The 26,846-nt window shown below is 37.4% G+C and overlaps 10 protein-coding genes across 10 annotated transcripts; 5 read left to right on the top strand and 5 right to left on the bottom strand.

Moving 5' to 3' along the window:
* Positions 1 to 178: 178 nt before the first annotated feature.
* On the top strand, positions 179 to 3,847 carry SCP160 (Scp160p; the record flags this gene model as incomplete). The annotated part of the gene is made up of 1 exon (NM_001181513.1): positions 179 to 3,847. One exon carries the CDS (start codon positions 179 to 181, stop codon positions 3,845 to 3,847), a length of 3,669 nt encoding a protein of 1,222 aa, NP_012455.1.
* A 286-nt stretch (positions 3,848 to 4,133) lies between these two features.
* On the top strand, positions 4,134 to 5,603 carry ARP4 (Arp4p; the record flags this gene model as incomplete). The annotated part of the gene is made up of 1 exon (NM_001181514.1): positions 4,134 to 5,603. The coding sequence occupies one exon, from the start codon at positions 4,134 to 4,136 to the stop codon at positions 5,601 to 5,603; it is 1,470 nt and encodes a 489-aa protein (NP_012454.1).
* Positions 5,604 to 6,024: 421 nt separating this feature from the next.
* IML2 (Iml2p) lies at positions 6,025 to 8,220 on the bottom strand (the record flags this gene model as incomplete). The annotated part of the gene is made up of 1 exon (NM_001181515.1): positions 6,025 to 8,220. The coding sequence occupies one exon, from the start codon at positions 8,218 to 8,220 to the stop codon at positions 6,025 to 6,027; it is 2,196 nt and encodes a 731-aa protein (NP_012453.1).
* Positions 8,221 to 8,749: 529 nt separating this feature from the next.
* TAX4 (Tax4p) lies at positions 8,750 to 10,564 on the bottom strand (the record flags this gene model as incomplete). The annotated part of the gene is made up of 1 exon (NM_001181516.1): positions 8,750 to 10,564. One exon carries the CDS (start codon positions 10,562 to 10,564, stop codon positions 8,750 to 8,752), a length of 1,815 nt encoding a protein of 604 aa, NP_012452.1.
* Positions 10,565 to 11,402: 838 nt separating this feature from the next.
* ALY2 (Aly2p) lies at positions 11,403 to 14,543 on the top strand (the record flags this gene model as incomplete). Its single annotated transcript, NM_001181517.1, has 1 exon — positions 11,403 to 14,543. The coding sequence occupies one exon, from the start codon at positions 11,403 to 11,405 to the stop codon at positions 14,541 to 14,543; it is 3,141 nt and encodes a 1,046-aa protein (NP_012451.1).
* A 163-nt stretch (positions 14,544 to 14,706) lies between these two features.
* EXO70 (GTP-Rho binding exocyst subunit EXO70) lies at positions 14,707 to 16,578 on the bottom strand (the record flags this gene model as incomplete). The annotated part of the gene is made up of 1 exon (NM_001181518.1): positions 14,707 to 16,578. One exon carries the CDS (start codon positions 16,576 to 16,578, stop codon positions 14,707 to 14,709), a length of 1,872 nt encoding a protein of 623 aa, NP_012450.1.
* A 341-nt stretch (positions 16,579 to 16,919) lies between these two features.
* TRL1 (tRNA ligase) lies at positions 16,920 to 19,403 on the top strand (the record flags this gene model as incomplete). Its single annotated transcript, NM_001181520.1, has 1 exon — positions 16,920 to 19,403. One exon carries the CDS (start codon positions 16,920 to 16,922, stop codon positions 19,401 to 19,403), a length of 2,484 nt encoding a protein of 827 aa, NP_012448.1.
* A 186-nt stretch (positions 19,404 to 19,589) lies between these two features.
* ARG3 (ornithine carbamoyltransferase) lies at positions 19,590 to 20,606 on the bottom strand (the record flags this gene model as incomplete). The annotated part of the gene is made up of 1 exon (NM_001181521.1): positions 19,590 to 20,606. The coding sequence occupies one exon, from the start codon at positions 20,604 to 20,606 to the stop codon at positions 19,590 to 19,592; it is 1,017 nt and encodes a 338-aa protein (NP_012447.1).
* Positions 20,607 to 20,989: 383 nt separating this feature from the next.
* SIP4 (Sip4p) lies at positions 20,990 to 23,479 on the bottom strand (the record flags this gene model as incomplete). Its single annotated transcript, NM_001181522.1, has 1 exon — positions 20,990 to 23,479. The coding sequence occupies one exon, from the start codon at positions 23,477 to 23,479 to the stop codon at positions 20,990 to 20,992; it is 2,490 nt and encodes an 829-aa protein (NP_012446.1).
* Positions 23,480 to 24,353: 874 nt separating this feature from the next.
* On the top strand, positions 24,354 to 26,648 carry DPB11 (protein kinase activating protein DPB11; the record flags this gene model as incomplete). The annotated part of the gene is made up of 1 exon (NM_001181523.1): positions 24,354 to 26,648. One exon carries the CDS (start codon positions 24,354 to 24,356, stop codon positions 26,646 to 26,648), a length of 2,295 nt encoding a protein of 764 aa, NP_012445.1.
* Positions 26,649 to 26,846: the final 198 nt, after the last annotated feature.

Here is a 26,846-nt window from a genome sequence, read left to right as displayed (position 1 = left end):
TTGAAAAAGAACGTCTAAGTACACAACAGCACTTTCTATTTTCCTTTGAAATTGCTGTCTTTTATCTAGCATAATTTTTAAGGTGAATCATTCTGATTTCCTAACTTTCCGTCTATTGTCTTTTGGTTACCACGCTTAAAATATACTTCCCACACCCCCTCCTTCCATTATAACTGCAATGTCTGAAGAACAAACCGCTATTGACTCTCCCCCTTCCACTGTCGAAGGATCTGTTGAAACCGTAACTACCATTGATTCGCCAAGTACTACTGCCTCCACTATTGCTGCTACCGCTGAAGAACATCCTCAGTTGGAGAAAAAGCCAACTCCATTGCCATCTTTGAAGGATCTTCCTTCTTTGGGTTCAAATGCTGCCTTCGCGAACGTTAAGGTTAGCTGGGGCCCAAACATGAAACCTGCTGTCTCTAACTCGCCATCACCTTCCCCTTCTGCTCCTTCATTGACTACTGGCCTTGGGGCCAAGAGGATGCGTTCAAAGAACATCCAAGAGGCTTTCACTTTGGACCTGCAATCTCAGTTGTCAATCACCAAACCTGAATTATCTCGTATTGTCCAATCTGTTAAGAAAAATCATGATGTTTCTGTTGAATCAACTCTTTCTAAGAATGCTCGTACCTTTTTGGTTTCTGGTGTAGCTGCTAACGTTCATGAAGCAAAGAGAGAGTTAGTGAAGAAATTAACAAAACCAATCAATGCTGTCATCGAGGTCCCATCCAAATGTAAAGCCAGTATTATCGGTTCAGGTGGTAGAACTATTCGTGAAATTAGTGATGCCTACGAAGTTAAAATCAATGTCTCAAAGGAAGTCAATGAAAACTCATATGATGAAGACATGGATGATACTACAAGTAACGTTTCTTTATTTGGTGATTTTGAATCGGTCAACTTGGCTAAGGCTAAAATCTTGGCCATTGTTAAGGAAGAAACCAAGAATGCCACAATCAAATTAGTCGTTGAAGATGAAAAATACCTACCATACATTGATGTTTCCGAGTTTGCCTCCGATGAGGGTGATGAAGAGGTCAAAGTCCAATTCTATAAAAAATCGGGTGATATTGTCATATTGGGTCCTCGTGAAAAAGCAAAAGCCACGAAGACATCTATTCAAGATTATTTGAAAAAATTAGCTTCTAATTTGGACGAAGAAAAGGTCAAGATTCCATCCAAGTTCCAGTTTTTGATTGATGCAGAAGAACTAAAAGAAAAATACAATGTCATTGTCACTTTCCCATCAACTCCTGATGATGAGCTTGTGTCATTTGTCGGTTTGCGCGATAAGGTTGGTGAAGCTATCACCTATGCCAGATCGTCTTCAAAGAGCTATGTGGTTGAATCTTTAGATATTTCCAAGGCTCATAGTAAGAATCTGACCCATGCCAAAAATCTAATCATGTATTTCACCAAGTACTCCGTTTTAAAGGGTCTTGAAGAATCTCATCCTAATGTTAAAATATCTTTACCATCCATACAGTCATTGCCAACAGCTGAAACTGTTACCATCCACATCAGCGCAAAATCTGATGAGGCAAACGATATCAAGGCCGTTCGTAAAGAATTGATTTCTTTTGTGAACAATATTCCACCTTCCGAAACCCTGGTTATCACAGATTTGGATTACGAGTTGTTCGGCGGGTCTATTAAACATTGTTTATTAGCTTCCGAAAGCAGCGTTGCCTTTGTTCAATTCGGTGATTATTATCCAAATGATAACAGTATTTTACTTGTTGCTTTAACTGAAGATGAAGATTTCAAGCCATCTATTGAAGAGATTCAAGCATCTTTGAACAAGGCCAATGAGTCATTAAACTCTCTACGTACTAAACAAAACAACATGGAGACTAAAACTTACGAATTTTCCGAGGAGGTTCAAGACTCATTGTTTAAACCATCTTCCGCTACATGGAAATTGATTATGGAGGACATTTCTGAACAAGAAGGCCACCTTCAAATTAAACTACATACCCCTGAAGAAAATCAGTTAACTGTTAGAGGTGATGAAAAAGCTGCCAAAGCTGCTAACAAAATTTTTGAATCTATTTTGAATTCTCCATCGAGCAAAAGCAAAATGACTGTTAATATTCCAGCCAACTCAGTTGCCAGATTAATTGGTAACAAGGGCTCCAACCTACAACAAATTCGTGAGAAGTTTGCCTGCCAAATTGATATTCCAAACGAAGAGAACAATAATGCTTCGAAAGATAAGACTGTCGAAGTTACTTTGACTGGTTTAGAATACAACTTGACTCATGCCAAGAAATATTTGGCTGCCGAAGCCAAAAAATGGGCTGATATCATCACAAAGGAACTAATTGTTCCAGTTAAGTTTCATGGTAGTCTGATTGGTCCACACGGTACTTATCGTAACCGTTTGCAGGAAAAATACAATGTCTTCATTAACTTCCCAAGAGACAATGAAATTGTCACCATTAGAGGCCCTTCTCGTGGTGTCAATAAAGCTCATGAAGAATTGAAAGCTCTGTTAGATTTTGAAATGGAGAACGGACATAAGATGGTTATTAATGTTCCAGCTGAGCACGTCCCAAGAATTATCGGTAAGAATGGTGACAATATCAACGACATCAGAGCTGAATACGGTGTTGAGATGGATTTCTTACAAAAGAGCACCGATCCAAAGGCTCAGGAAACTGGTGAGGTTGAACTGGAGATCACTGGTTCTAGACAAAACATAAAAGATGCCGCCAAACGTGTGGAATCCATTGTTGCCGAAGCCTCCGATTTTGTCACTGAAGTCTTGAAAATTGATCACAAATACCATAAGTCAATTGTTGGTAGCGGTGGTCATATTTTAAGAGAAATTATCTCCAAGGCTGGTGGTGAAGAAATTAGAAATAAGTCTGTTGATATTCCTAACGCAGACTCCGAAAATAAAGACATTACCGTACAAGGTCCTCAAAAGTTTGTCAAAAAGGTTGTCGAGGAAATTAACAAGATTGTCAAGGATGCTGAAAATAGTGTTACTAAGACCATTGATATTCCAGCAGAAAGAAAGGGTGCTTTGATTGGCCCTGGTGGGATTGTTCGTCGTCAACTAGAATCCGAATTTAACATTAACTTATTCGTTCCTAATAAGGATGACCCTAGCGGCAAAATAACTATTACCGGTGCACCAGAAAATGTCGAGAAAGCTGAGAAGAAAATCTTGAATGAAATAATCAGGGAAAATTTTGACCGAGAAGTCGATGTTCCTGCCTCCATTTATGAATATGTTTCAGAACGTGGTGCTTTCATACAAAAGTTGAGAATGGATTTATCCGTCAATGTAAGATTTGGTAACACCTCAAAGAAGGCTAACAAATTAGCTCGTGCTCCAATCGAAATTCCTCTAGAGAAAGTCTGTGGATCTACCGAAGGCGAAAATGCAGAAAAGACTAAATTTACCATCGAAGAAGTCGGTGCACCAACTTCTTCCGAGGAAGGTGATATTACCATGAGGTTGACATATGAACCAATTGATTTGAGTAGCATTCTCTCTGACGGTGAAGAAAAGGAAGTCACAAAGGACACTTCAAACGATTCCGCTAAGAAGGAAGAAGCTCTCGATACTGCTGTTAAGTTGATTAAAGAAAGAATTGCCAAGGCACCATCTGCTACATATGCCGGTTACGTCTGGGGTGCTGATACCAGAAGATTCAATATGATTGTTGGCCCAGGTGGTTCTAACATCAAAAAGATTAGAGAAGCGGCCGACGTTATCATCAACGTCCCAAGGAAGTCTGACAAAGTCAATGATGTTGTGTACATTAGAGGTACCAAAGCTGGTGTCGAAAAGGCCGGTGAAATGGTTTTGAAATCCTTAAGAAGATAGACAAGCTCTTTGAAACCAATTTTTTTCAATATAGATTTTGGCTTTTACTTACTTATATAATCCATTAATATCTACGATGTGTACGTTTTTAAAATAGTTAGATTACATTAGTTTTTCTTTGAAAAGTTCCCATTTAAAGCTATTTTGAAGTTGAAGTAACACGAACATAAGAAATGGAGAAGACGACGAAACAGCGAGAAGAAAAAAAAGAAAACAAGATGTACAGAAAACCAAGGATTTTAGGCAAAAAAAGAGTCTTCGTTATAAGGCGGTGAAAAGCATAACTATGTCCAATGCTGCTTTGCAAGTTTATGGCGGCGACGAAGTTTCCGCAGTAGTCATTGATCCTGGCTCATACACAACAAATATTGGCTATTCGGGTTCTGACTTCCCTCAATCAATTCTGCCCTCTGTTTACGGTAAATACACTGCAGATGAAGGCAATAAGAAAATATTTTCTGAACAATCAATTGGAATTCCAAGAAAAGATTATGAACTGAAACCTATTATCGAGAACGGTCTAGTCATAGACTGGGATACCGCACAAGAACAGTGGCAATGGGCATTGCAGAACGAACTCTATTTGAATTCCAACTCCGGAATACCAGCTCTGTTAACTGAGCCCGTTTGGAATAGCACAGAAAACAGGAAAAAATCTTTAGAAGTGCTCTTAGAAGGCATGCAATTTGAAGCCTGTTACTTAGCACCCACATCGACATGCGTTTCTTTTGCAGCAGGTAGACCCAATTGTTTGGTTGTTGATATTGGACATGATACTTGCAGCGTCAGTCCAATAGTGGATGGTATGACATTATCAAAGAGTACAAGAAGAAATTTTATTGCTGGGAAATTTATCAATCACTTGATTAAAAAGGCATTGGAACCCAAAGAAATCATACCACTTTTCGCAATCAAGCAAAGAAAACCAGAGTTTATAAAAAAAACATTCGACTATGAGGTTGATAAATCGCTGTATGATTACGCCAATAACCGAGGGTTCTTTCAAGAGTGCAAAGAAACACTTTGTCATATATGCCCAACAAAAACTTTGGAAGAAACGAAAACAGAATTAAGTTCTACGGCTAAAAGATCTATTGAAAGTCCTTGGAATGAGGAGATTGTTTTTGACAACGAAACTCGTTACGGCTTTGCTGAAGAGCTTTTCCTTCCAAAAGAAGATGACATCCCAGCAAATTGGCCTCGCTCGAACTCTGGAGTTGTGAAAACTTGGCGGAATGATTACGTGCCGCTAAAAAGAACCAAGCCAAGCGGAGTGAACAAATCAGACAAGAAAGTTACACCAACTGAAGAAAAGGAACAGGAAGCTGTAAGCAAATCTACTTCTCCGGCTGCAAATAGTGCAGACACTCCAAATGAAACCGGTAAGAGACCGTTAGAAGAAGAAAAGCCTCCTAAAGAAAATAATGAATTGATTGGTCTAGCGGATCTTGTTTATTCGTCTATAATGAGCAGTGATGTGGATCTAAGAGCGACACTAGCTCATAATGTTGTCCTTACAGGCGGTACATCCTCTATTCCTGGATTAAGTGATAGGTTAATGACAGAACTAAACAAAATACTACCATCCCTTAAATTTAGAATATTAACAACAGGGCACACTATCGAAAGGCAATACCAGTCATGGCTTGGCGGTAGTATACTTACAAGTCTGGGAACATTTCACCAACTGTGGGTTGGGAAAAAGGAATACGAAGAGGTGGGCGTCGAAAGATTGCTTAACGATAGGTTTAGATAGGAATAGAAAACGTTGTTGAATGACAAGTCGCCTTTCAGTTTAGCAGTTTGAGCGACCATTCATCTACTCGATCAATATCTCAGTGATAAATAAATTGTCTTGATTCTACTATAACCCTTTTGTAAAATAAAAAAAATTTCTACGATGGACCGGTTTTGTTTCCTAGGGAGTAATGAACTTGGCCTATAACTAAGAAGGAGGTTCAAAAATTTAAATATGTTCATTTTTAAAATCATAACACTATATATATCGACACCGTAGAACTAACTACTCGGGAAACCCATTGCGTAAAAATATAAAAAAACTATGAAACGTCACGAAAAAATGATGGTTGTAATAACTGCTAGCAAGGGAAGGTAAGTAGTCGAAAGAAAAAAAAAAATGCATACTTCTAAAATGTTGGGGCGGAAGAAGCAAAAGGTTAAGCAAGCGCGTTTTCAACTCTATCAAGGGCGGCTTTGATCTTCATACCGATACGCGTACTCAATTCGTAATCGGCGGCATAATTTTGGGCTCTTAGCAGCCATTCCCTACATTCATTCAAACTTTCCATGCCACCCAGTTTCCAACAGAATAAAGCTCTCTCATAAAGAGCGGCTGGATATGCCCATGGGTCTTCGGTTTTTTTGAAATATTTGACTTTGCCATTTTGAATGTAGAATATTTTTGGCAGAACAATGTCATCTAACAAGGCTAAACCTCTTTCAGCATCCCCCAATCTTCTTAAGGTCAAGGATAGTAGTAAGTTTCTGATCAGCTCTTGATCTGGGTCTTCCGAATCAATGGCGGGGTTGTGATACTCTGTCAACATCTTTTTGGTCAAAATTAAATCGTTTTCAGTCATCCTGTTGTAACCGTTGTAGAAATAAGCCAGTTCATGGACAGGTGATGTTGCTATTGAGTCTAGTGGTTCTTGTAGGTTTAATTTCTTCTGCATATTATTAAATTGTTGAACTTTTCTAAGCATGAATCTATCCAATGGAAGATTTTTGGATTTGAACGTTTTCTTACCTAACAAAGATGGAGCGTCAAATATGAGTTCTCGAGCCCGCTCTTTATAGAATTGTTCTTTACCGTCATTTAATAAGCCTAATTGTGTCATCCTCCAATTTTCCAAGTAACAGCAACCCGCAAAATAAGTGTACAATGCGTGAGACCAATCACTAATATCAAGCAAACTTATTAAATCATCGGCAGCTCTGTTGTATTCGTGTAAGTTGACTAAAAGGATCGCACGTTCAAACACCATCAACGATTTCACTTGTCTCATACGGATACTATTGACATCAATAGAGTCCATTAGGGCCAGAGAATCACGAAGCCTGCCCTTTCCAGCAAGCATTTTGGCCTCATTTAGCAGCCACAGGGCACTATTAGGAAAAAGTGCTCTTGCTTTTAGTAATGCGTCCTCCAGAATTTTTCCAGGATGCAATAAGGTTGCACTGTCCATATAACCTGGTAAAAGGCTACTATCGTTTGTTCTGCTTTTGTTTAAAGCCCTCGATCCATTATCGTTTGGTGGTATATCAAAGTCAGCATCTGTAAATTGGAAAGGACCGTCGTAATAAAACATCAGACCTAACAAACCTATACACCCGTGAACATTTCTCTCCTTTGTAGCCTTCCAAACTAGCCTCAAACCTTCTTCACGGGATCCCTTGAATCCAACAATAGATAGCACAGCACCGATTGCAGGTGGAAGTAAGGATAAGACGACTTGCAAGATACCATAGCATAAATTAGCACCTGAATGGATGAATTCGTCGATGGTAGCCTGTTCTAAATCGAAATCATCTGAAACAGAATGGCGGTCGGAAGCTTGAGACGGAGTCGTCTGTAAACCCAAATCATCCCTTAACCTATGAAAAGATGGAGTATTGCCAATATGGGCACCTGATAACCTTCCCATTCTCATCGTGTAGATTTTTTCAGCAAATTCCAATAGGAGTGGATTGGACTTGTCCTCGGAAGACAATTTGTATGGTATATCAACCGATATGAAAGTTGTCTCTGCAGAAACAAAACTTCCGCATGACTCTTGGCTCTTTTCGCTTGGAGAGGGAGAGCTCGAATTTTTCGATCGTTCAGCTTTTTTGACAGTAACCATGATATCTTGTAACATTGTATAAGCCCTCCTTAACTTTAGCAAAGCCTTGGCTGCTTCCATCATGCTTTCACTAAATAACATCAACAAGGCATGCAACAGACATGACTCAGTATATGTTACAGCATAGACAGTACCGGGAGGATATATTGAACTGCTCCTAAAATTGGTCTTTTCAGCATTTTGCTTACTTTTCCAGGACATTTGCTCAGCTTTGCCTAAAGTAATTGCAGCTCTTTTCATTTCTTCAGTTTCAAAACTCAAAGTGGCTTGAAGAAATTCAATAACACCTCTTGCCAAAGTCAAGATAGTTTGATCTGAACCAGTTTCCATTTCAGCTTTTTTCAGCAAATTCAACCCTTCATCCGTTCTATCATCAAGGACAAAATCCATTGCCTTTAAGGCGATCTCAAAGTCATTAGCCTGCTTCAGAACCTGTTTTGTCTTTGTTGATTGCTCTTCACCAGAAGATTGATTACCCTTTGATCCAAATGAACCAAATACTCTAAACATCTTCTACTATCTTTCGTTTTGGCGCACTGTTTGCCCTTCCTCCTATTATGTTCTATTTCTTTCTATCAGGTAATTCCTATACCGGTAACAAGACGCTTATATATACAATTCGCTATATATACTGATAGAAATATGCAAAAGGAAGAATGAGTGAAAAGAGCATTGGAAAATAAATTTAGTAATACAAAGGTGGGGAGAATATGAATTAAATAATCCGAGGGACGAAATTAGAAAATAGCCCAAGATAGGGGGTGGGGGTACCGCTGGAAAGACAAAGACTATAAGCATGAAATGAAAAACGACCATTATGCTCGAGAGATCTGGAGACAAATAAAGCAAAAGGTCCGACGAACAAAATCCGCGGAACGGAAAAACTTCTAAAAGTGAAGGAAAATTGAGAAAAAAAAAAAAAAAGATAATATTTTCATTTCTTTCATTCGTCCTTTCGTTGTATACATAAGGGTCATTGTTAACTCATCGTCATTCATTATTAACACAGGAAGAGAACTTCTGCAAATAATGCCAGGCATCATATTCTGACATTTCTGAGATCGCGTTTGATGTTTTTCAATTCCTGTCGGACTGAAAGCTTTGATGGCTTATCTAGAGGGTTATTAGCGTTGTGATAGTGATCGGAAGTGGCAGGCTTCACGTTAATTGTACCGAGAACATAGCCGTCAACGCTATTCCAAACTCTCTGGTCCAGCTCATTCGTTAGCTTTCGGCCATAGAGACATTGATCAACCAGCCACATGCCCACTATAAACGATTTTCTGTCTAAGGTACCGTCTTTTCTTGTGTCGACCATATTGTATATTTGCACTAGAAGATCCCTGGGTAGGTTTGATCGATACCATATATCTTTTACGACTAAGTTAAGCATCAGGCCGTCTTGCGGTAAATTTAAGGGCTGTAAGTGAGACTCGTCGTCTTCATTCGCGAGAGAGGGCCACCACGGCAGCAAGCGCAAATACGAGTATCTGTTTGATACCCACATAGACTCGTATCTTTTTCTTTCTTGTTCGGTAATAAACCCGAGATCTCTATGAGATTTCCACGGTTTATCTTCATTGAATTTGTGAGAACTTGTATGATGGTGCGTGTGTAAGTGATGAGAATTCGGGTTATGGAGCTGATGGTGATGATGATGGTGATGAGGGAACGGAAGGACAGAGGTACTACTCCCAACTACAGCTGCTGTTGTTTTCAACCCCTTCTTTATCTTAGAGCGACGACTTTTCTTCTTCTTGTCCTTGATTTCCATCACATTAGAATCTTCATCTGTGTCTGAGTCTGATGATACAGACTTTCTGTCGTAGGGAAAAGTTTCATCATTGTCTGTAATTGCGTACTTCCCGCGCCTCATAGTTGTCTTTAACTTTACATTTTGCTGCGTGTTTATGATTGCCCTACCATTCTGCGTTTGGTCCGAATACACACGTGATAAGTTTTCTTGCTGCTGCTCAGGTGATCGTAAAAGCCTGTGCTTGAACCTGGGTTTACTTGTCTTCCTTTGGCTTCGCGGTATTAGGTCGGGTAAAGTGCCTTTATATATTATATTTCCTCCATTGAGTTTATTCATTGCCGTATAGTCTGACTCTTGCTGCCGCTGTGAGGGGTCCGTTAGAGAAGCCTTTGCTGAGGCTTTGGACGCAAGACTATAAGAAGACATGGAAGGTTCAGGAGGAAATGCCTCATCGGTGCTTTTTTCTCTATAAGAAGTTTCTTCTCCATCGGAACTTATGGAACACGATGATGACAGCGAGGTAGAGTAGGATACTTGTGGCGAAATAGATCGTGAACGAACATTATTATCATATGACGGCGGAGGTATCCTCATTCTGTTCAATTGCAGCTCATTTTTCAAGGCTGAAGGAGCACGTGGCGGTTTTGTTTCAGTATCCATAACTGGATCCCGGCTGCCGACACCGGATGATCTGTTACTAAATGAATTTGTGTGGGCTAGGTATGCAGCTGTCTCTGCAGCTGCTATACTACTTGGCGAATTTGACGCTTTATTCCTTACATCATAATGGATTGTCTGCAGAGGAGTCGTCGGTACGGAAAAGGCTTCAGAATGGCCTGGAAGCGTTTCCCTAGAGTATTGATGATTTATACTTCTCGGTTCCGGTTGTCTCATCCTCGGCAAAGAAGGCTCAGATTTCACGACAGGCGCAGATTCCACCTTTAGATGTCTCGGCCTCTCTGCGCTACCGGCATTGCCATTGGGGTGGGCATATCTCTTGAAAGTAATCTGAGCAGCAGTTAAAGAATCTTGGAGAGCTTCCTTCGGCAATTCCACCACGGAGAGATTTCCGGAATGCTTTTTTTTGGGGAAATGCATTTATACAAACGTCAGGGCGTGTATTCTCCGGCACTAAATCGACTCTTCCTTGTATAGGCCATCCCGCACTCTTCATCAATTACTAAAAAGGAACCAAATACGTCACTTTATAACCAATTTATTGATGTCGAACGGAGAGCAACTCCCTTGCGCCATCTATCGCGCGCCGTCCCAAAAAGAAAAAAAGCAAAAAAAACATAATTTGAAGAAGGTTCTCTCAGCGGCTAACCTTTCTTCATTCTCAATTATAACAATAATGATACAAATACTGGCCCTGATCAATAGTTTGTCATGACAGCCGTTAAGACCAAACCATATTGCTGTAGTTCATCTCATCCCACTGTTTCATTCATCACCCAAAAATTCATCGCTCCTTTCCCCAATACATATAACACCTTTTTCCTTTTTTAAATTAGTGACGCCTCTGTGAGAGGGTTCAGTACCCATTCCTCCATGGCAACAACTCTCATTTCTCAACGCCTTCACCTATCACTCTTCACTGTCATTTCTTTTTGCTTTGTTATTCTGCTAAATGTCTTTCATTGGTTTTCCTTTATTAAAACATTCTCTGGAGGATTTGCAGTTTCGGAAAAAAGAAATTTAATCCGATATGGTCCAATTTGGGAAAAAAAAAAGACTTGGCTAGTTCTCCTTTTCGTCTTTTAAGAATAGGTACTAATTACGCTACAAGCAGTCTGTGAGTATTGAGAGAGACTAAAAAGGGCAAATTAGTCTGTAGACTTCGCTATTCATTACCGTTAGTCCTTTATTTTTTTAACGTTGAAACATCTTTTTTTTTTTTCCAGCCTTTCTCATTGTAGATCAGTCATTTTTCAAGATGCCCATGGACCAATCTATCTCATCTCCATTGTTTCCCATGGAAAAGGATATTGATATCCCCCTCGATGCTACACCCTTGGCACAAAGTTCATCATTACAGCTTTTTATTCATTTAGCTGAACCAGTTGTTTTCCTCCAAGGCTTTGACCCTCAGAAGACGGAATATCCCTCGGTTGTTCTTCGGGGCTGTCTAGTGGTAAGAATACTGAAACCCACAAAGCTGAAAAGCATAAGTCTTTCGTTCAAAGGATATTCTAGAACTGAATGGCCTGAAGGTATCCCTCCTAAAAGACAAGAATTCGTGGAAATCAAAGATATTGTAGACCATACATGGGCTCTATATCCGCCAACTGAACAGAAGAGCAAGAAAAAGATGGATGCTTCCGCACCTAATGAGAGCAACAATGCAGCTAATAATTTTTTGACGAAGGAAAGTGGTGCCTCTCTTTATAGAACACTGTCTGATAATGAAACTATAACAAGCAGAAAAAATTCTATATCAGGTTTGTCCTCGTTGAACTTGTCACCTCTAGGTGCACCTGGAAATTCCTCTGTCAACGTAAAAGACAGAGAAAGTAGACAAAGATCTAGATCTTCGTCAGTCACTTCTTCCAATGGACCATCAAGAAACCTATCCCCGATAAATTTATTGAAGAGAGCCACGTCTCCTTCCGTGTCTCACCACAACTATAAACCTACGACCACTTCCATCTTTTCCGACTTGTTGAATAACACCTTTACCCATAATGATGCAGCATCGCATCATGGTCATCATATCCCCACCAGTAGCAATCATCTGGCAATGACAAGCAACAACTTCACCAGCGGGTCTGGAGGAGAATTTTTTGTCTTTCAACCAGGCGACTATATTTATGCTTTCGAAGAACTAATTCCTCAAGCATACCCAGAATCTATTAAAGCTGATTTCGGATTTGTGGAATACTTCTTATTTGCCAGTATAGAGAGACCTGGTGCCTTTAAATCAAACATTAGCGCCCGGCAAGTGGTTAATATCGTACGGACACAGGCTCATAATTCTGTGGAAGAAAGTGAGCCGATTATCATATCTAGAGATTGGGAAAACCAATTATATTATGATATCGTTATAGCATCAAAGGATATTATTTTAGATGCTTTTCTGCCTATCACGTTCAAATTCGCTCCCCTCGATAAAGTTACGTTGCATAGAATAAGAATTTATGTGACAGAGACAATGGAGTATTATTGTAGAGAAAAGAAGGTTCATAGGATGGAGCCCACCAAGAAATTTTTATTGACAGAACAGAAAGGTCCTAAATTACCGAACTTGCCCAATGATGCAAATTTGTCAAAGGCCAAGAATATGGGGAACCTGTTGCAGGATCCAAAGAATGGTGATTTAGTGAATAAAGAGTATGAGTACCAGATTTTTATTCCGAGTCGTTTCAACAACCATCAGCAATTGCATCCAGATACTTCTTATGAAAACATCAAAGCAAACCATTGGATTAAAATTTGCCTGAGACTGTCTAGAGTAGTAGATAATAAAAGGAAACATTACGAAATTAGTATTGACTCGCCAATACATGTTTTACATAGATTGTGCTCGCATGCAAATACCCTTTTACCGAGCTATGATGGACATCCTGCTTCTTTTCCAAAAGAAACAGATTCCTCAATTTCCTCAATATTGGAATCGTCTGATGACAATATAAATCTATACCATAACTCTAATATTTTCTTTCCCAAGGAAGTCCTTTCGTCTCCAGTACTTTCGCCCAATGTCCAACCATTAGACATTTTAATCCCACATTTACCTTCCACTTCATTGACCAGAAACTCTAGGCAATTCAATAGGAACTCAAAATCCCATCCGAGTGATAATACCATCTTCAATTCTGCAAAGTTGAAATCCAACATATATCAACCGGAGAGTTTGCAAAGAGAATTAGCATCACCCCAGGCAATCCCGCTCTCTCCAATAACATCGCCAATGTCAAATATGGAAGTGCCTCCGCCAGATTTTGACTTTTCTTCCGATTTCATATCTGATGCTGCTTCCGGAACCACTACTACTGAGGTATCTTCATCAGAGTCGAGCATCTTACCACGGGATCCACCATCTTATAAGGATACTGTGTTGCATGACAACAATCAAAAAAGGAGGCCTAATTCCAAACATCCGACGCCTCCAAGTTTAAAAGCTTCCCATCCAAATAAAAATTCGGATAAGAATTCTTCAGAAACTTTGAATAAAAAAGAATCGATGTCAAAGATAGAAGAAAATAAACACAAAAGAGAGACAACTCCTAAAAAGAGAGAAAATAGGGACGTGAAAAGTTTATCAACCCCACAACGCGAGGAAAGCAAAGACTCGACATCCACTGGGAATCAAAGTAACGAAAAGAACAGAAAAAGAGTATTAAGCCTATCGTCTTCATTACATAGCTCACCAAATAATAGCGGATTTGCGCATTCAGCTTTAGGAAATCTGAGCAATGAATCATTAAGATCATTGAATAGAAGGGAAAGTGTTCAAGATAATTTACCGTCCACAATAAGACACGATAATCCTTTTTTCACAGATTTAAATCAAGTTTTAATAGAAGACGAACTTAAAAATCATGATAAAAATGAACTAAATCGACATTCTACAAATACTTCGAGCACCCCCGCCTCAGCTAGATCCTCTTTTGACTATTCAGGAATTAATATAAGCAAGGACAAGTTGAACATGGAACCATTACTGAGTAAAACGGAAACGTTGACTAATAAAGTTAATGAAGACTCCTTTTTAAGGCCTAATGATTCATACGTTGATCTACTTGAACCCTCAGTAGATACTACGATTGATATCACTGCGCCGTACGCTAGAAATTCCTCTGCTTGGCATCCTTTACAAAACGATAACGATAACAATCAGTTTTCTCCACTTTTGGGAAGTAACGAGAATTTCTTGAATGCAGCTAATGCACAAAATTCTGCCGAATCAGATCATAATAATGACATTTTCACACAGGGCTCAGGATTAACGGAAAGCTCTAAGAATTCTGATTCCGAGGAAAGATTTATTTCAAGACTTTCTTCACCCGAGAAAGTACTGATTAATACGTTAGATAATGAATCTGGATTACAAAGTATAAATGAGAGTACCCTTTAGTCTAGCACAAGGTTCCTACGTCATCCCTTCCTGTTCTTACATCTGGCGTCCAGAGCAAACATAAAATATTAGAAACTCTAATTGTTATACATATATATGTTTATATCTGTTTATGGTACGTTCTTTTCTTTAATTTTGCTTTTTGAAAAGTGATGTTCGCAATCTATCTCACTAATTGGTTAAGAACAGTAGTTAGTTCGTCAGGGGTATATTTGATATGCTTTCTAGGATTCTTGAAAGAGTCTTTATATCTACTGTAGAATCTTTCATACATGGGCATAACCAACGATATTATTTCTGACTTCAAAGTTACTTTCAATGATGGATCTGAAAGCTTATACTGTTTTGTTTTTGATACTAAATCTTCGAATCCTTCATTGAATTTTCTAAATTTCTCCTTTATTTGTTCTTTGTCTTTTGACTTCTTCCCGCTACTATCAATAAACACAGAATCCATCAAATTTGCAGTTAAATCTCTCCAATCTGATACCATATAACTAATATAACGTTTCTTCAGCCGTTCCAATCTGGAGTGACCTTCTCCAGCTAACATTAAGTTTAATTCTGACTTTTCCACGATCTGCTCAACAAGCGTCAGGTTCATTAAAATGAAGAATCCAATACGTTGCTTGTGCTTATTTTTAGAGCTATTAGGATTAGCCACATCTGGCTCTTGGTTAGGCATCAGTGCTATTTGTGCCTTTCTCTCAAGATTAACTGCCAAAGTGTCTATGCAATCACTTATAAAACATGATAGTAATACATTATGATCTTCCCAATTTAAAGCCTCGTTTTGCAAAGTGTATTCTTTCTCCTTATAATTGGATGGTAACCAATTTTCACGTGTGATATTGTCCATGGCGCCTAAACATCCGTTTTTGTACTCACTGAACTTTCTTAGTCTTGACATGGTATCTACAGTTGCTTCAGTGACACCATTATTGGAAGGAATAGTAGAAATAGAATTTGCCTTTTTGATAATCCTATCAATGGCATCTCTGAATAATGACTGTGTTACTTGACGTACTTCTTGCGTACAATCTTGCAATAAATTATAGTTTTGTAGTTCCTTGCCTCGAAGAGATTTTTTCACATCATTTATGCTTTCCACTAGCTCAAAACTAAAGAATCCAAAGTTCTCGAGGTTGCTTCGTACAATTTTCAAATTTGCACCGAAAAGCTTAGCATATGCGCTAATTAAAGGCGACAAGATCTGTGACAAGACGTGGGGTTTACTTTCTGTATATTGAGAGTAGAGGTCGTCTACTAGTGATTTTTCATTGGCGATGAAGCCTAATAAGGCCTCCGTGTAGCTGTTCATCCCGCTACTGCCCTTCTCATACGGGGCGTTTTTTGCAGTGCTGATTTCTTTGGCAAAAGGTTCAAGGAATGCCATGCACTTGAGGATTAATTTACTCCTTTCACCGACGAGTATGTCCTGTATAATAGAACCTTCTGAATTTCCATGAAAATAATCTAAAATCCACGATAAAGCGCCTAACTGCTGGTCCTCGTAGTATGGAAATGGCATCTTTTTGGTGATATTGATTTGTGGATCAAACGGTTTAATACTGTTCAAAATTGAAATAAAATATACTCTTAGTTGAGCCTCGCTACGTTTGATCAATTGTTCCAAGTGAGTTAAAATCCCATGGAATTCTGAGTTTTCTTCTCGATTGGCTTGTCCAGACTGAATGTCTTCCAACATATCATCTAGCTTATGTACTACTTGGGTGTATTGCTTTAAACCGACTTGATTAATACCCTTTTGTAAAATGATCTCATACTTGGAAGCTTCGTTTGCTAGATCCTTAACTGAGGCAACGGAATTCAATGTACTTTCAATATTTCTTTGTAATGTGGTTAAAACATTATTTCTAGCAAGAATAGGAGTGAAGAGTTGACTGGATTGATTGGATGTAGCTGCAATTTTTTTCAAAGATTTATTGATTTCGAAAGTGAGTTTACTTGTCTTTTGTAACTCCTGTGATAAAACTAATACGTCAGCTTCATCAATGTCAATTTCAGCGGGCATTTCTATAAATGCTTTTGATATTATAAAACCAGAACACTTTAATGGACCTTTGCTATTCACTGCCAGCACTTTAAGGGTACATTCACCTTGGTTTTCAAATACGTTTAAGCACACTGTTTCAGTAAATTATCTTTATGTTCCAGCGGGCCGGCCGCGTACTTTTCCATTGATAAAATTTCACTATGAGTTTATCCCAAAGAAAGTATACAGAAGAGCATCTAATTCATTCCATTCTGTTGAGAATTGCTTCGAGCAAATTTTACGCATTTGCATAGTCTTTCTTTCTTTGAAAATCTACACTTTGACTTTAGTGATCATAAAAGTATTCATACGAAGAAGCGATGCCTAGCCCATATGACGGTAAAAGAACAGTAACTCAGCTTGTTAACGAGTTAGAAAAGGCAGAAAAACTATCCGGTAGAGGCAGAGCTTATAGAAGGGTTTGTGACTTATCACACAGCAATAAGAAAGTAATTTCATGGAAATTTAACGAATGGGATTATGGCAAAAATACTATCACTTTGCCATGTAATGCAAGAGGCTTATTTATTAGCGATGATACAACGAATCCAGTTATTGTTGCTAGAGGATACGATAAGTTTTTCAATGTAGGCGAGGTCAACTTTACCAAGTGGAATTGGATTGAAGAGAACTGTACAGGGCCTTACGATGTCACTATAAAAGCCAATGGTTGTATCATTTTTATATCTGGTTTAGAAGATGGTACCTTGGTAGTTTGTTCGAAGCATTCTACTGGACCCAGAGCAGACGTAGACAGGAACCATGCAGAAGCAGGTGAGAAGCAACTTTTAAGACAACTGGCGGCAATGAACATCAATCGAAGTGATTTTGCTAGAATGCTATATACCCATAATGTCACCGCTGTGGCAGAATATTGCGATGATTCATTTGAAGAACACATCTTAGAGTATCCCCTTGAAAAAGCTGGCCTATACTTACATGGTGTAAATGTTAATAAAGCGGAATTTGAAACTTGGGATATGAAAGATGTTTCGCAAATGGCGAGTAAATACGGATTCAGGTGCGTCCAATGCATTACATCGAACACCTTGGAGGATTTGAAAAAGTTCCTAGATAACTGCTCTGCAACCGGATCTTTTGAAGGGCAAGAGATTGAAGGTTTTGTTATCAGGTGCCACTTGAAGAGTACTGAAAAGCCATTTTTTTTCAAGTATAAATTTGAAGAACCGTATTTGATGTACCGTCAGTGGAGAGAAGTTACTAAAGACTATATTTCCAACAAGTCAAGAGTGTTTAAATTTAGAAAGCATAAATTTATAACCAACAAGTATCTTGATTTCGCAATCCCAATATTGGAGTCATCACCCAAGATCTGTGAGAATTACTTGAAAGGTTTTGGTGTGATTGAATTGAGAAATAAGTTTCTACAATCATATGGCATGAGTGGGCTGGAAATCTTAAACCACGAAAAAGTGGCCGAGTTGGAATTAAAAAACGCCATTGATTATGATAAAGTAGACGAACGCACTAAATTTTTAATCTTTCCAATATCAGTTATTGGATGTGGCAAAACAACAACTTCCCAGACATTAGTGAATTTGTTCCCTGACAGCTGGGGTCATATTCAAAATGATGATATTACAGGTAAAGATAAATCTCAATTAATGAAAAAATCATTGGAACTATTATCCAAAAAAGAAATCAAATGTGTCATAGTTGACAGAAACAATCACCAATTCCGCGAAAGAAAGCAATTATTTGAATGGTTGAATGAACTAAAAGAAGATTATTTGGTGTATGATACGAACATCAAGGTAATCGGCGTGTCATTCGCGCCATATGACAAACTATCGGAAATAAGAGACATAACACTGCAAAGAGTAATCAAAAGAGGTAACAATCACCAAAGTATTAAATGGGACGAATTAGGAGAGAAGAAAGTGGTAGGCATCATGAATGGGTTTTTGAAAAGATATCAACCTGTTAATTTAGACAAATCACCAGATAATATGTTTGATTTAATGATAGAGTTAGATTTTGGACAAGCAGACTCTTCATTAACCAATGCGAAACAAATCCTCAATGAAATTCATAAAGCTTATCCAATTTTGGTACCAGAGATCCCGAAAGATGATGAAATTGAGACAGCGTTCAGAAGGAGCTTAGATTACAAACCTACTGTGAGAAAAATAGTTGGTAAAGGCAACAATAATCAACAAAAAACGCCTAAGTTAATTAAACCTACATATATCTCAGCTAAAATAGAAAACTACGATGAAATTATTGAATTGGTCAAGAGGTGTATTGCTAGCGATGCAGAGCTGACTGAGAAATTCAAGCATTTACTAGCTAGTGGAAAAGTTCAGAAGGAACTTCATATAACATTAGGTCATGTCATGTCGTCCCGTGAAAAAGAGGCAAAAAAGTTGTGGAAATCATATTGTAACAGATACACTGACCAGATAACGGAGTACAATAACAACCGCATAGAAAATGCACAAGGCTCTGGTAATAACCAAAATACGCAGGTAAAAACGACCGACAAACTGAATTTTAGGCTCGAAAAACTATGTTGGGATGAAAAAATCATTGCTATTGTAGTGGAACTGTCTAAAGATAAAGATGGATGCATAATTGATGAAAACAATGAGAAAATTAAAGGGTTGTGTTGTCAAAACAAAATTCCTCATATTACGCTGTGCAAACTTGAAAGTGGTGTTAAGGCTGTTTATTCCAATGTTCTATGTGAGAAGGTTGAATCTGCTGAAGTTGATGAAAATATAAAAGTGGTGAAATTGGACAACTCGAAGGAATTTGTTGGCAGTGTATATTTAAATTTTTAGACCGCGGTCTGGCTGTCTTAAAAACGTTAATTTCGTTTAACCAAGTGCTTTATTTGCTTGGAATGTAACATAGTTTTACTAACATTTTTTTTTTTTAATTGACATTGCAAAATAATCAATGTATATCATTATTCATGCATCTATATCTGTATTTATATATTAGTTATTAAGAACACGAAAGAAGGATTATTTCAAGTCCTTGAAATTACCTTTATTATTAACAAAGATATCAATGGCAGACATAGCTGCATATAATCTGTTTTCTGCTTCTTCAAAGACTATGGAATGCTCTCCATAAAAGACATCATCACTAACTTCTTCTTGATGTCTTGGCAGACAATGCATAAATTTGTAGTTTGGATCAGCCACAGAGACAAGTTCTTGATTGATTTGAAAACCTTTGAATTGTTTCAGCTTGGCCTGTTTCGCAAATTCTTCACCCATGGAAACGAAAGTATCGGTTACTAATATATTGGCATTGGTGGAGGCCTTTAAAGAGTCGTGTGTTAATTCAAATGTCGCACCGTTTCTCTCAGCAACTTTCTTTGCTTCATCGACAATATCGGAATCCATTTCAATACCGGGGGGAGTGGAAATACTGACACTTATACCGAATTTCAGACATGCGATGCACATATCATTTATGACATTATTGGCATCACCAATCCATGCCATCTTCAATTTTGAATTGATTCCCTTATTTACTTCATCTAGAGATATATTGAAGTTTTCGATTATTGTTAAAAGATCACAAATTGCTTGCAAAGGGTGGAATTTGTCACATAGAGAGTTGATGATCGGTACAGAGGAATCCTTGCAAAAAGCAAGTATGTCTTCATGTTTGTTCACACGGGCAAAAATACATGAAACCATAGATGATACAACCTTGGTGGTATCGTAAAATGATTCATTGACACCAAGCTGAATATCCTCTTTACCTAAAAACATCGGTTGGGCACCAAAGAAGGTGGCTGCACCTTCGGTCGAAATTCTCGTTCTAGTTGATCTTTTAGTAAATATTAAGGCTATAGTTCTACCCAATAGTTTCAGATGGTTGGATTGGAAATCATTCGTTTTATTTGCTTTAAAAACATTCTTGAAATGTTGAGCTCTTTGTACTAAGATTCTGAATTCTTCATCAGAAAGATCTTTTATAGAAATCAAATGACGTAAAGATGAAGGCGTGGATGCTGTGGTTGACATGGTAACGAGTGTACAAGTTGATGGGTAGATGGCTAAAAAAAAAAAAAAAAATTGCTCGTTATTAACTGTACTTAAAGGACATACAAGGAATAAACTGCCTTTAGAGGTGAAAAGTCGATTTATATAGGTAGATTTTTTTGGATGGACGGGAATGGGAAGCCGCGCCGAAGAAAGAAACGGTGACCAATCCGGCTCAAAAAAATTTGTCCGGGCATTTCTCAGCGGCCGATACTGCTGTGAGTTGCACTTAACGGAAAAAATGACCAGTTTTTTGTCATCTCGAAACGAAACGGAACAAGAAAGCATATGAGTCACGACGTGACCCTCGAAAATTCACTGCTATCAGAGGAAGAGCTGAATGAGTAATACGAAGGAGCGTAATGTTAGAAGGTCGAGTTCAAAATATTCTGGATCTTGAATTTTTGTTTACTGGAGTCATGGTTGCTAACGATGTCTCGGTTATCTAAAATAATATGATCTAAATATTTTTTCTTAGAAGACGTAACTGATGGCGAATCAGGGTTTAAATTTAAATTTGTATCTGTGTTGAAATCTACCGAATTGCTATCTCTGTTTTCAAATAGGGATAACCTTTGTGAAAGCTCTTTATTCCTATTCTTGCATTTATTTTTACTTTTTTTAAAAGGAATTTCTAGTGGTAAGCTATTGTCACTGTCACTATCCTCTTCATCATCATCTTCCGCATATCCTTCATCTGTTTCGTAGTCATAGTTTTCAAAGTTGTTCATAAAAATTTTATTAAAATCGTATGGTGACGCATCTAGGAAATTGGAGTTAGAACTCGAGTGTTGCAAAAGGTTTAGCTGGGTATTGACCTTAGACGCGAAATTCGACTTGACTGAACTTGAATTAAAGCTCGATACGGCATCCAAATATCTCAATTTATTCAAACTTATTAACAATCGTTGCTCTTCTTGTGAGTAATGGATTGTCTCAAAAGGAAGTAATTTGAAATTGATTTTGAGGATTTGTAAAAAAGGGTTTGTGGAAAATTCATCATAGTACCATATTGGACACCAGTGATTTAAAAAGTTTTGAAATTTTTCAAACTTTATTTTACTTGAGTGGGGCTGGTTTTGACCACTTTCGTATTTAAGTGATAATGACCAATTGTTTAAATTGTTTAAACATAAGTCAATAATGTCAATACTATTGAAGGGCGTAAAATGGTAGAGATTTAGTTGCTGTGGTTGTAACTGTTGATTATCATCATTATTAGAGTCATCTGTAAGAATTAAAAAATATAGGGACAATATCTCTAACGAGATATCCTCTTTCTTCAAATCTTGGTCCCCTTCCTTTAAAGTCATTAATTTTAAACTCAAGTAAAATAAAGTTAATTGAATCTCCACAAAATCAGGTTGATTGAGTTTGTGATTTAGACCCGTCAAATTCTTAAGTAGTAAATTTGTTGTTAGTTTTTTATTTGAACTGGATGTTAAGAATCGGAAGTTATCGTGATCACTCAAATTGTGATAAAGGTTCCACAGTAATAAATTTTTTTTAAAGCTTTCCAGTTCATTCTGGAAAAATTGGAAATTTGGGTCCGAAACATTTAAAGATGAGATATTCAACAAATTACATCCATCCAAAGAATATATGATGAAGTTTAACAAAATTTCAAAGGGCTTCAGCCTGGGGATTTCTAGAACCGAGATTGATTTCGGTTGAAATTCTTCAGTTAAAAAGTTGGACTTTGGTAAACCTTGAATTAAGGACCACCATGAGCTTAAGAATTGAAAGCACCAAAATGTCACTATTCTATCATCCTCTTCATTAGATTTATTATTATTATTGTTGCCTGATATAGGAATTAAATTTTTGGGATTTATGTACAATCCCATATTCAAAATATTTGTAAAGTTTAGGTTTAGCAAATCATTGGTCCATATTACTGAATTTACATTTGAATGTTCTGTTAACGAGCTTTTACTTTTACAAGAGTCAACAGAGGCGCCCATAAAATAAAAGATGGATAAGTTAACCAATTGCAAAACTTTCAAGTCTAATTTGCTGTTTGTTGTCAGAGAAACAATAAGCTTCGTGACTTTAAAAAGCTTGAAATCATCAAAACAAGACCAAGTAAATTGAATAATATAAAGTAACGCCAGTAGAGTTATGGGTTCACCTGTCATTGCGGTTGAATTAATCTTGTCTAATAGCAAATTTTTCCATAAATTTGTAGGGTATAATAGAAGTAGCAAAGAATTTTGCCTTTTAAAAAAATCTTTAATAATGACAGACAACAAATTTTTCAAAAACTGAAGGTTATAATCATATTTAAGTAAAAGAAAATTTGGGAGATGATTAAAGTCACCATTCAGGTTCAAAAAATTTGTTAACAGTTGCAGTTGTAGATCAATATTATTTCGATCGTCTGTAAAAACTACTGCTTTTTGAGTAGGAAAAGTATTAGTTAGAATATTCCATGTCAAATGTCCCAAAAACCTTTGATTTTCAGACTGAGTGTTGTAATTATCAAAACAATAAAATGTATCATTAATGAACGGCAAATTAGAATTTGCATTGGCGCTGGAACTCGCATTCATATTTGTCAAACGGACGACCTCTTTTTCTAGTAGTTCTGTATACCCCTTTGGAAGACCTCTCCTCGACAGTTTATCCGAGGTTTTGCAAGGGAAGTCAATTTTCGCACAGTTTGAACAGTTCGGTTTTAAACCGTCACACTTGATTTTTTTCAGTCTGCATCTATCGCAAGCATGCGCCTTTCTGACAGAGAAATCAGTGATTGCGTTAGAGGAGCTTTGACCGGTTGGTACTATCAGGACTTTATTGCTGCAGGAATCTGTATCATCGAGGGAATAAGACCTGCCATATTTCCTCTTGGCCATCGTCTATTCAGAGTAGCGAGAAGAAAAAAAGAAGCAAAAAAAAAAAAAAAAAACGAGCAAAAGAAATCGAGCAAAGGAGAATGAGCAAAGGATAAACGGAAAACAATGGTAAAGAGGATTAGCCGCTGAACTAGATTGTAAATTGAAGCGGAAAAGAAAACAAAGGAGAGGAAATCGGAGAGGCAGAAAGCTTTCTGCCTTATATACTTTTTTTTTTGCCGCCGAGTTCTGAGATCACGCCCTTAAATTTAGCCGCCAAAACACCGGTCGAACGGCGAAAATGGATCGGAGTCTTGATTGCACCCACACCTCGCATTTTGTGCACTAACATAAAATATGACGAAGTGAGAGTCATGACACACAGAATAACTTAAAAATACTTGAGGAAAAAGTTCTCATATTATGAGGTCATAATAACTACATCGTTATTGTTGCGATATAACTTCAATGTTTTCTGCCTGCAAAAGAATCCTTCCTTTTCCTTCTTTAATTGAAGAGTCCATGTAACCTTGTTTCGTTACTTATATTTATTCACCTTTCTACTTTAGTCACATAACGTAATCTGGGCATAATCATTGAGGTATCATTATTAGCTTGAACTCGTGGTTCCTATTGTCGCCAGGTTTCTTTCAACGCATTTGCTCTTTCCGCTTCGCATACGGCGGTGATCAAATGCAAAACTTACCCTCATCAGTATAAGAGAAGAAAAACTGCATGGACTATTCGCGTATTGCCTGGTAAAGCTATATAGTACTATTGGTAATGTTTGTACTGTTTTATGTACATGATGAATAAGAAGAGACAAATTTTACGTGATATATAAGTCTTCTATTTCTAGTATGGCAGGTATTTTATCAGTAGCATTAATATTACTATGAAGCCCTTTCAAGGAATAACATTTTGTCCGACTGCAATAAATAATGAAATCTTAGCTAAAAAAATATCAAAGAAAATTATTAAGTTAGGAGGTATATTTTCTAAAGATTTGACCAGACAAGTTAATGTCCTTGTTGTTGGGTCCACCACCAATACAAACAAATTTAAATTTGCGGTGAAGCATAGATTCGATATCATATTTATTGACATTCAAGCCATTGATGACATTTATCAGCTCTGGCTGTCTGGAGAAAATATATTGCCGGACTCTAATACGGCAACAATGACAGGATCCACCTATGAGATGCTGAAGATACTTTACCGGCGATTTTCGTTTAAATATTTGCATAACTTCAATATCTTCATTGGCAGAATAACCGACACTAACATAACTTCCATCGATTCATTGGTTAGGAGTATTAAAAAGTTAGGGTGTTCTAGTTATAACTATCAAAACTTTGTAATCAAAGATACCTCTTCACACAATGATGACGATGATCAAGGTCAGAATGGGCAGATATCCATTTTTGTTACGGATACTTTACTAGGAGCAAGAGTTAACGCTGCTATTGAACAAAATATACCTATTGTACATTTCAAATGGATTCTCGATTGCCAAAAAAGAAGCGCACTGTTACCGTACGATCCCTATTATCTTTTACCAAATATTAAAGACCTGCCCTATGATTCAATCGGATCAAACTCTTGCGATTGCTGGGATAAAATAAACACCACCTTTCCAACCAATATCGATGCCCAATCCTCTCTGCAGCGGCAGCAATCCTCCAGTACCCTGACTCCTTCGCTCCCGAAAACATCATCCCTCTTGAATAAATTTAAACCAAAGGGTGAAAAAATATGGGACAAGGCAATGTCTCTACAGCAGCATAGTAAGACAAATTTTTCAGTACTAGGGCAGTCACCATTATCGATAAATAACAAACAAGAAGATTTAAGTGATAATAGTACTTTGATTTTCAAAAATTGTGCGTTTATCATTCATCATATTTTTCCTGGCAATCACCGTTCAATACTAACCAAAATTGTTGTTCAAAATGGGGGTAAAATTGAGACGTCTTACTTGAGCGGCATTTACGATCATTCTTATTACATCATTCCAAGTAATAAAGCTCTTGACTCCTTCAATGATTTACCTGAGATTATAGATGATAATGATGGTATAGTTACAGAATTTTTCATTGAACGCTGCTTGTATTATCAAAAATTACTACACCCAATAGATTTATGGTCAAAACCCTTCCTCAGCACAATAGAGTTTCAAGTTTCGTCTTCTTCAAAGTTATTGCATCATGAATTTTCTTCTTCCCCTTTTCTGAATGTTACTATCACTGGATTCTCTGGCGTAGAGCTGTTACATCTGACTAAAGTATTAAATCTTCTAAAACCAATGGGCATCAATTATGTAGAATACCTCAATAAATCCACTGACATTCTGCTAATCAACTTAGCAGCTTTACCCAGTATCCCGAAAACCCATCCGTTATGGTCGAATGAATTTAGCGATCTTTTTACTCAGTTTTGCATTAATAACAATAATGATGATCCTGGTGATAATAACAGAAAAGATTTTCAAAATAATTCAATCTTGAGAAATTCGATGAAAAGGAAAATTGAATATATCAAGAAATTCCACTCCATACCGGTAGTTACTCCAGCATTTATTTTTAAATTATTGTCCGCTGCATCTGGAGAAAATAATGAAATCTTTTTAAACAATATCAAGTGGTGTATTATCTGCCCAAGAGGACACAAGGACGATTTTAAATGTAAGATAAAAAAACCATACTATACCAGCATTAGTTCAGAAAAAAAGTACCAAAACAATGATCCAAAAATCGACAAAACTATTCTTTTGAAAAGAAACAATTCCTCATTATCGGAGCACTCTATGAAAGATACCAAAAACGAATTATTGCAGAAAATTAGAGAAACTGATTCTGGAAGAAAAAAGCGTAGTGTCTCATCGAGTATCATGGATGTTTCTTCAGAGAGACAAATGCCGGATACGAAAAGGATCAAGTTGGAGTCACTGCCAAAAAATTTCGTTCCTAAACAAATTAAACGAACCACGAGTTGGGGCACAATAATGTCAGAAAATGTGCCTACAGAGCAGCCGACTGCAATTTCTAATCCAGAAGAGATCCCAAGAACTGAGGAAGTTTCACATACTCAAGTTACCTATGGCTCCATTCAAGATAAGAAACGTACTGCCTCTTTAGAAAAACCTATGAGACGACAGACAAGAAATCAGACAAAGGAATTAGATTCTTGAAATGTAGTCCGTAATTTTATAAGATATTCATTTACATACGCCATCTACAGCATTATTCAAATCTACTCATCTATATGTATTACCGTTTTGTATGATAATACTTTCCATGACATGCTCGCGTGAAAAAACAGCATGAGAAAAAGAGGATCGCAATAAGAAGACACGTAAATATCTAAATAAATGGCAACAGTACATCAG

The sequence above is a fragment of the Saccharomyces cerevisiae genome, chromosome X, assembly GCF_000146045.2.
Source record: "Saccharomyces cerevisiae S288C chromosome X, complete sequence".
NCBI classification, from domain to species: Eukaryota; Fungi; Ascomycota; class Saccharomycetes; order Saccharomycetales; family Saccharomycetaceae; genus Saccharomyces; species Saccharomyces cerevisiae.
This window is presented reverse-complemented; position numbering and strand designations above follow the sequence as displayed.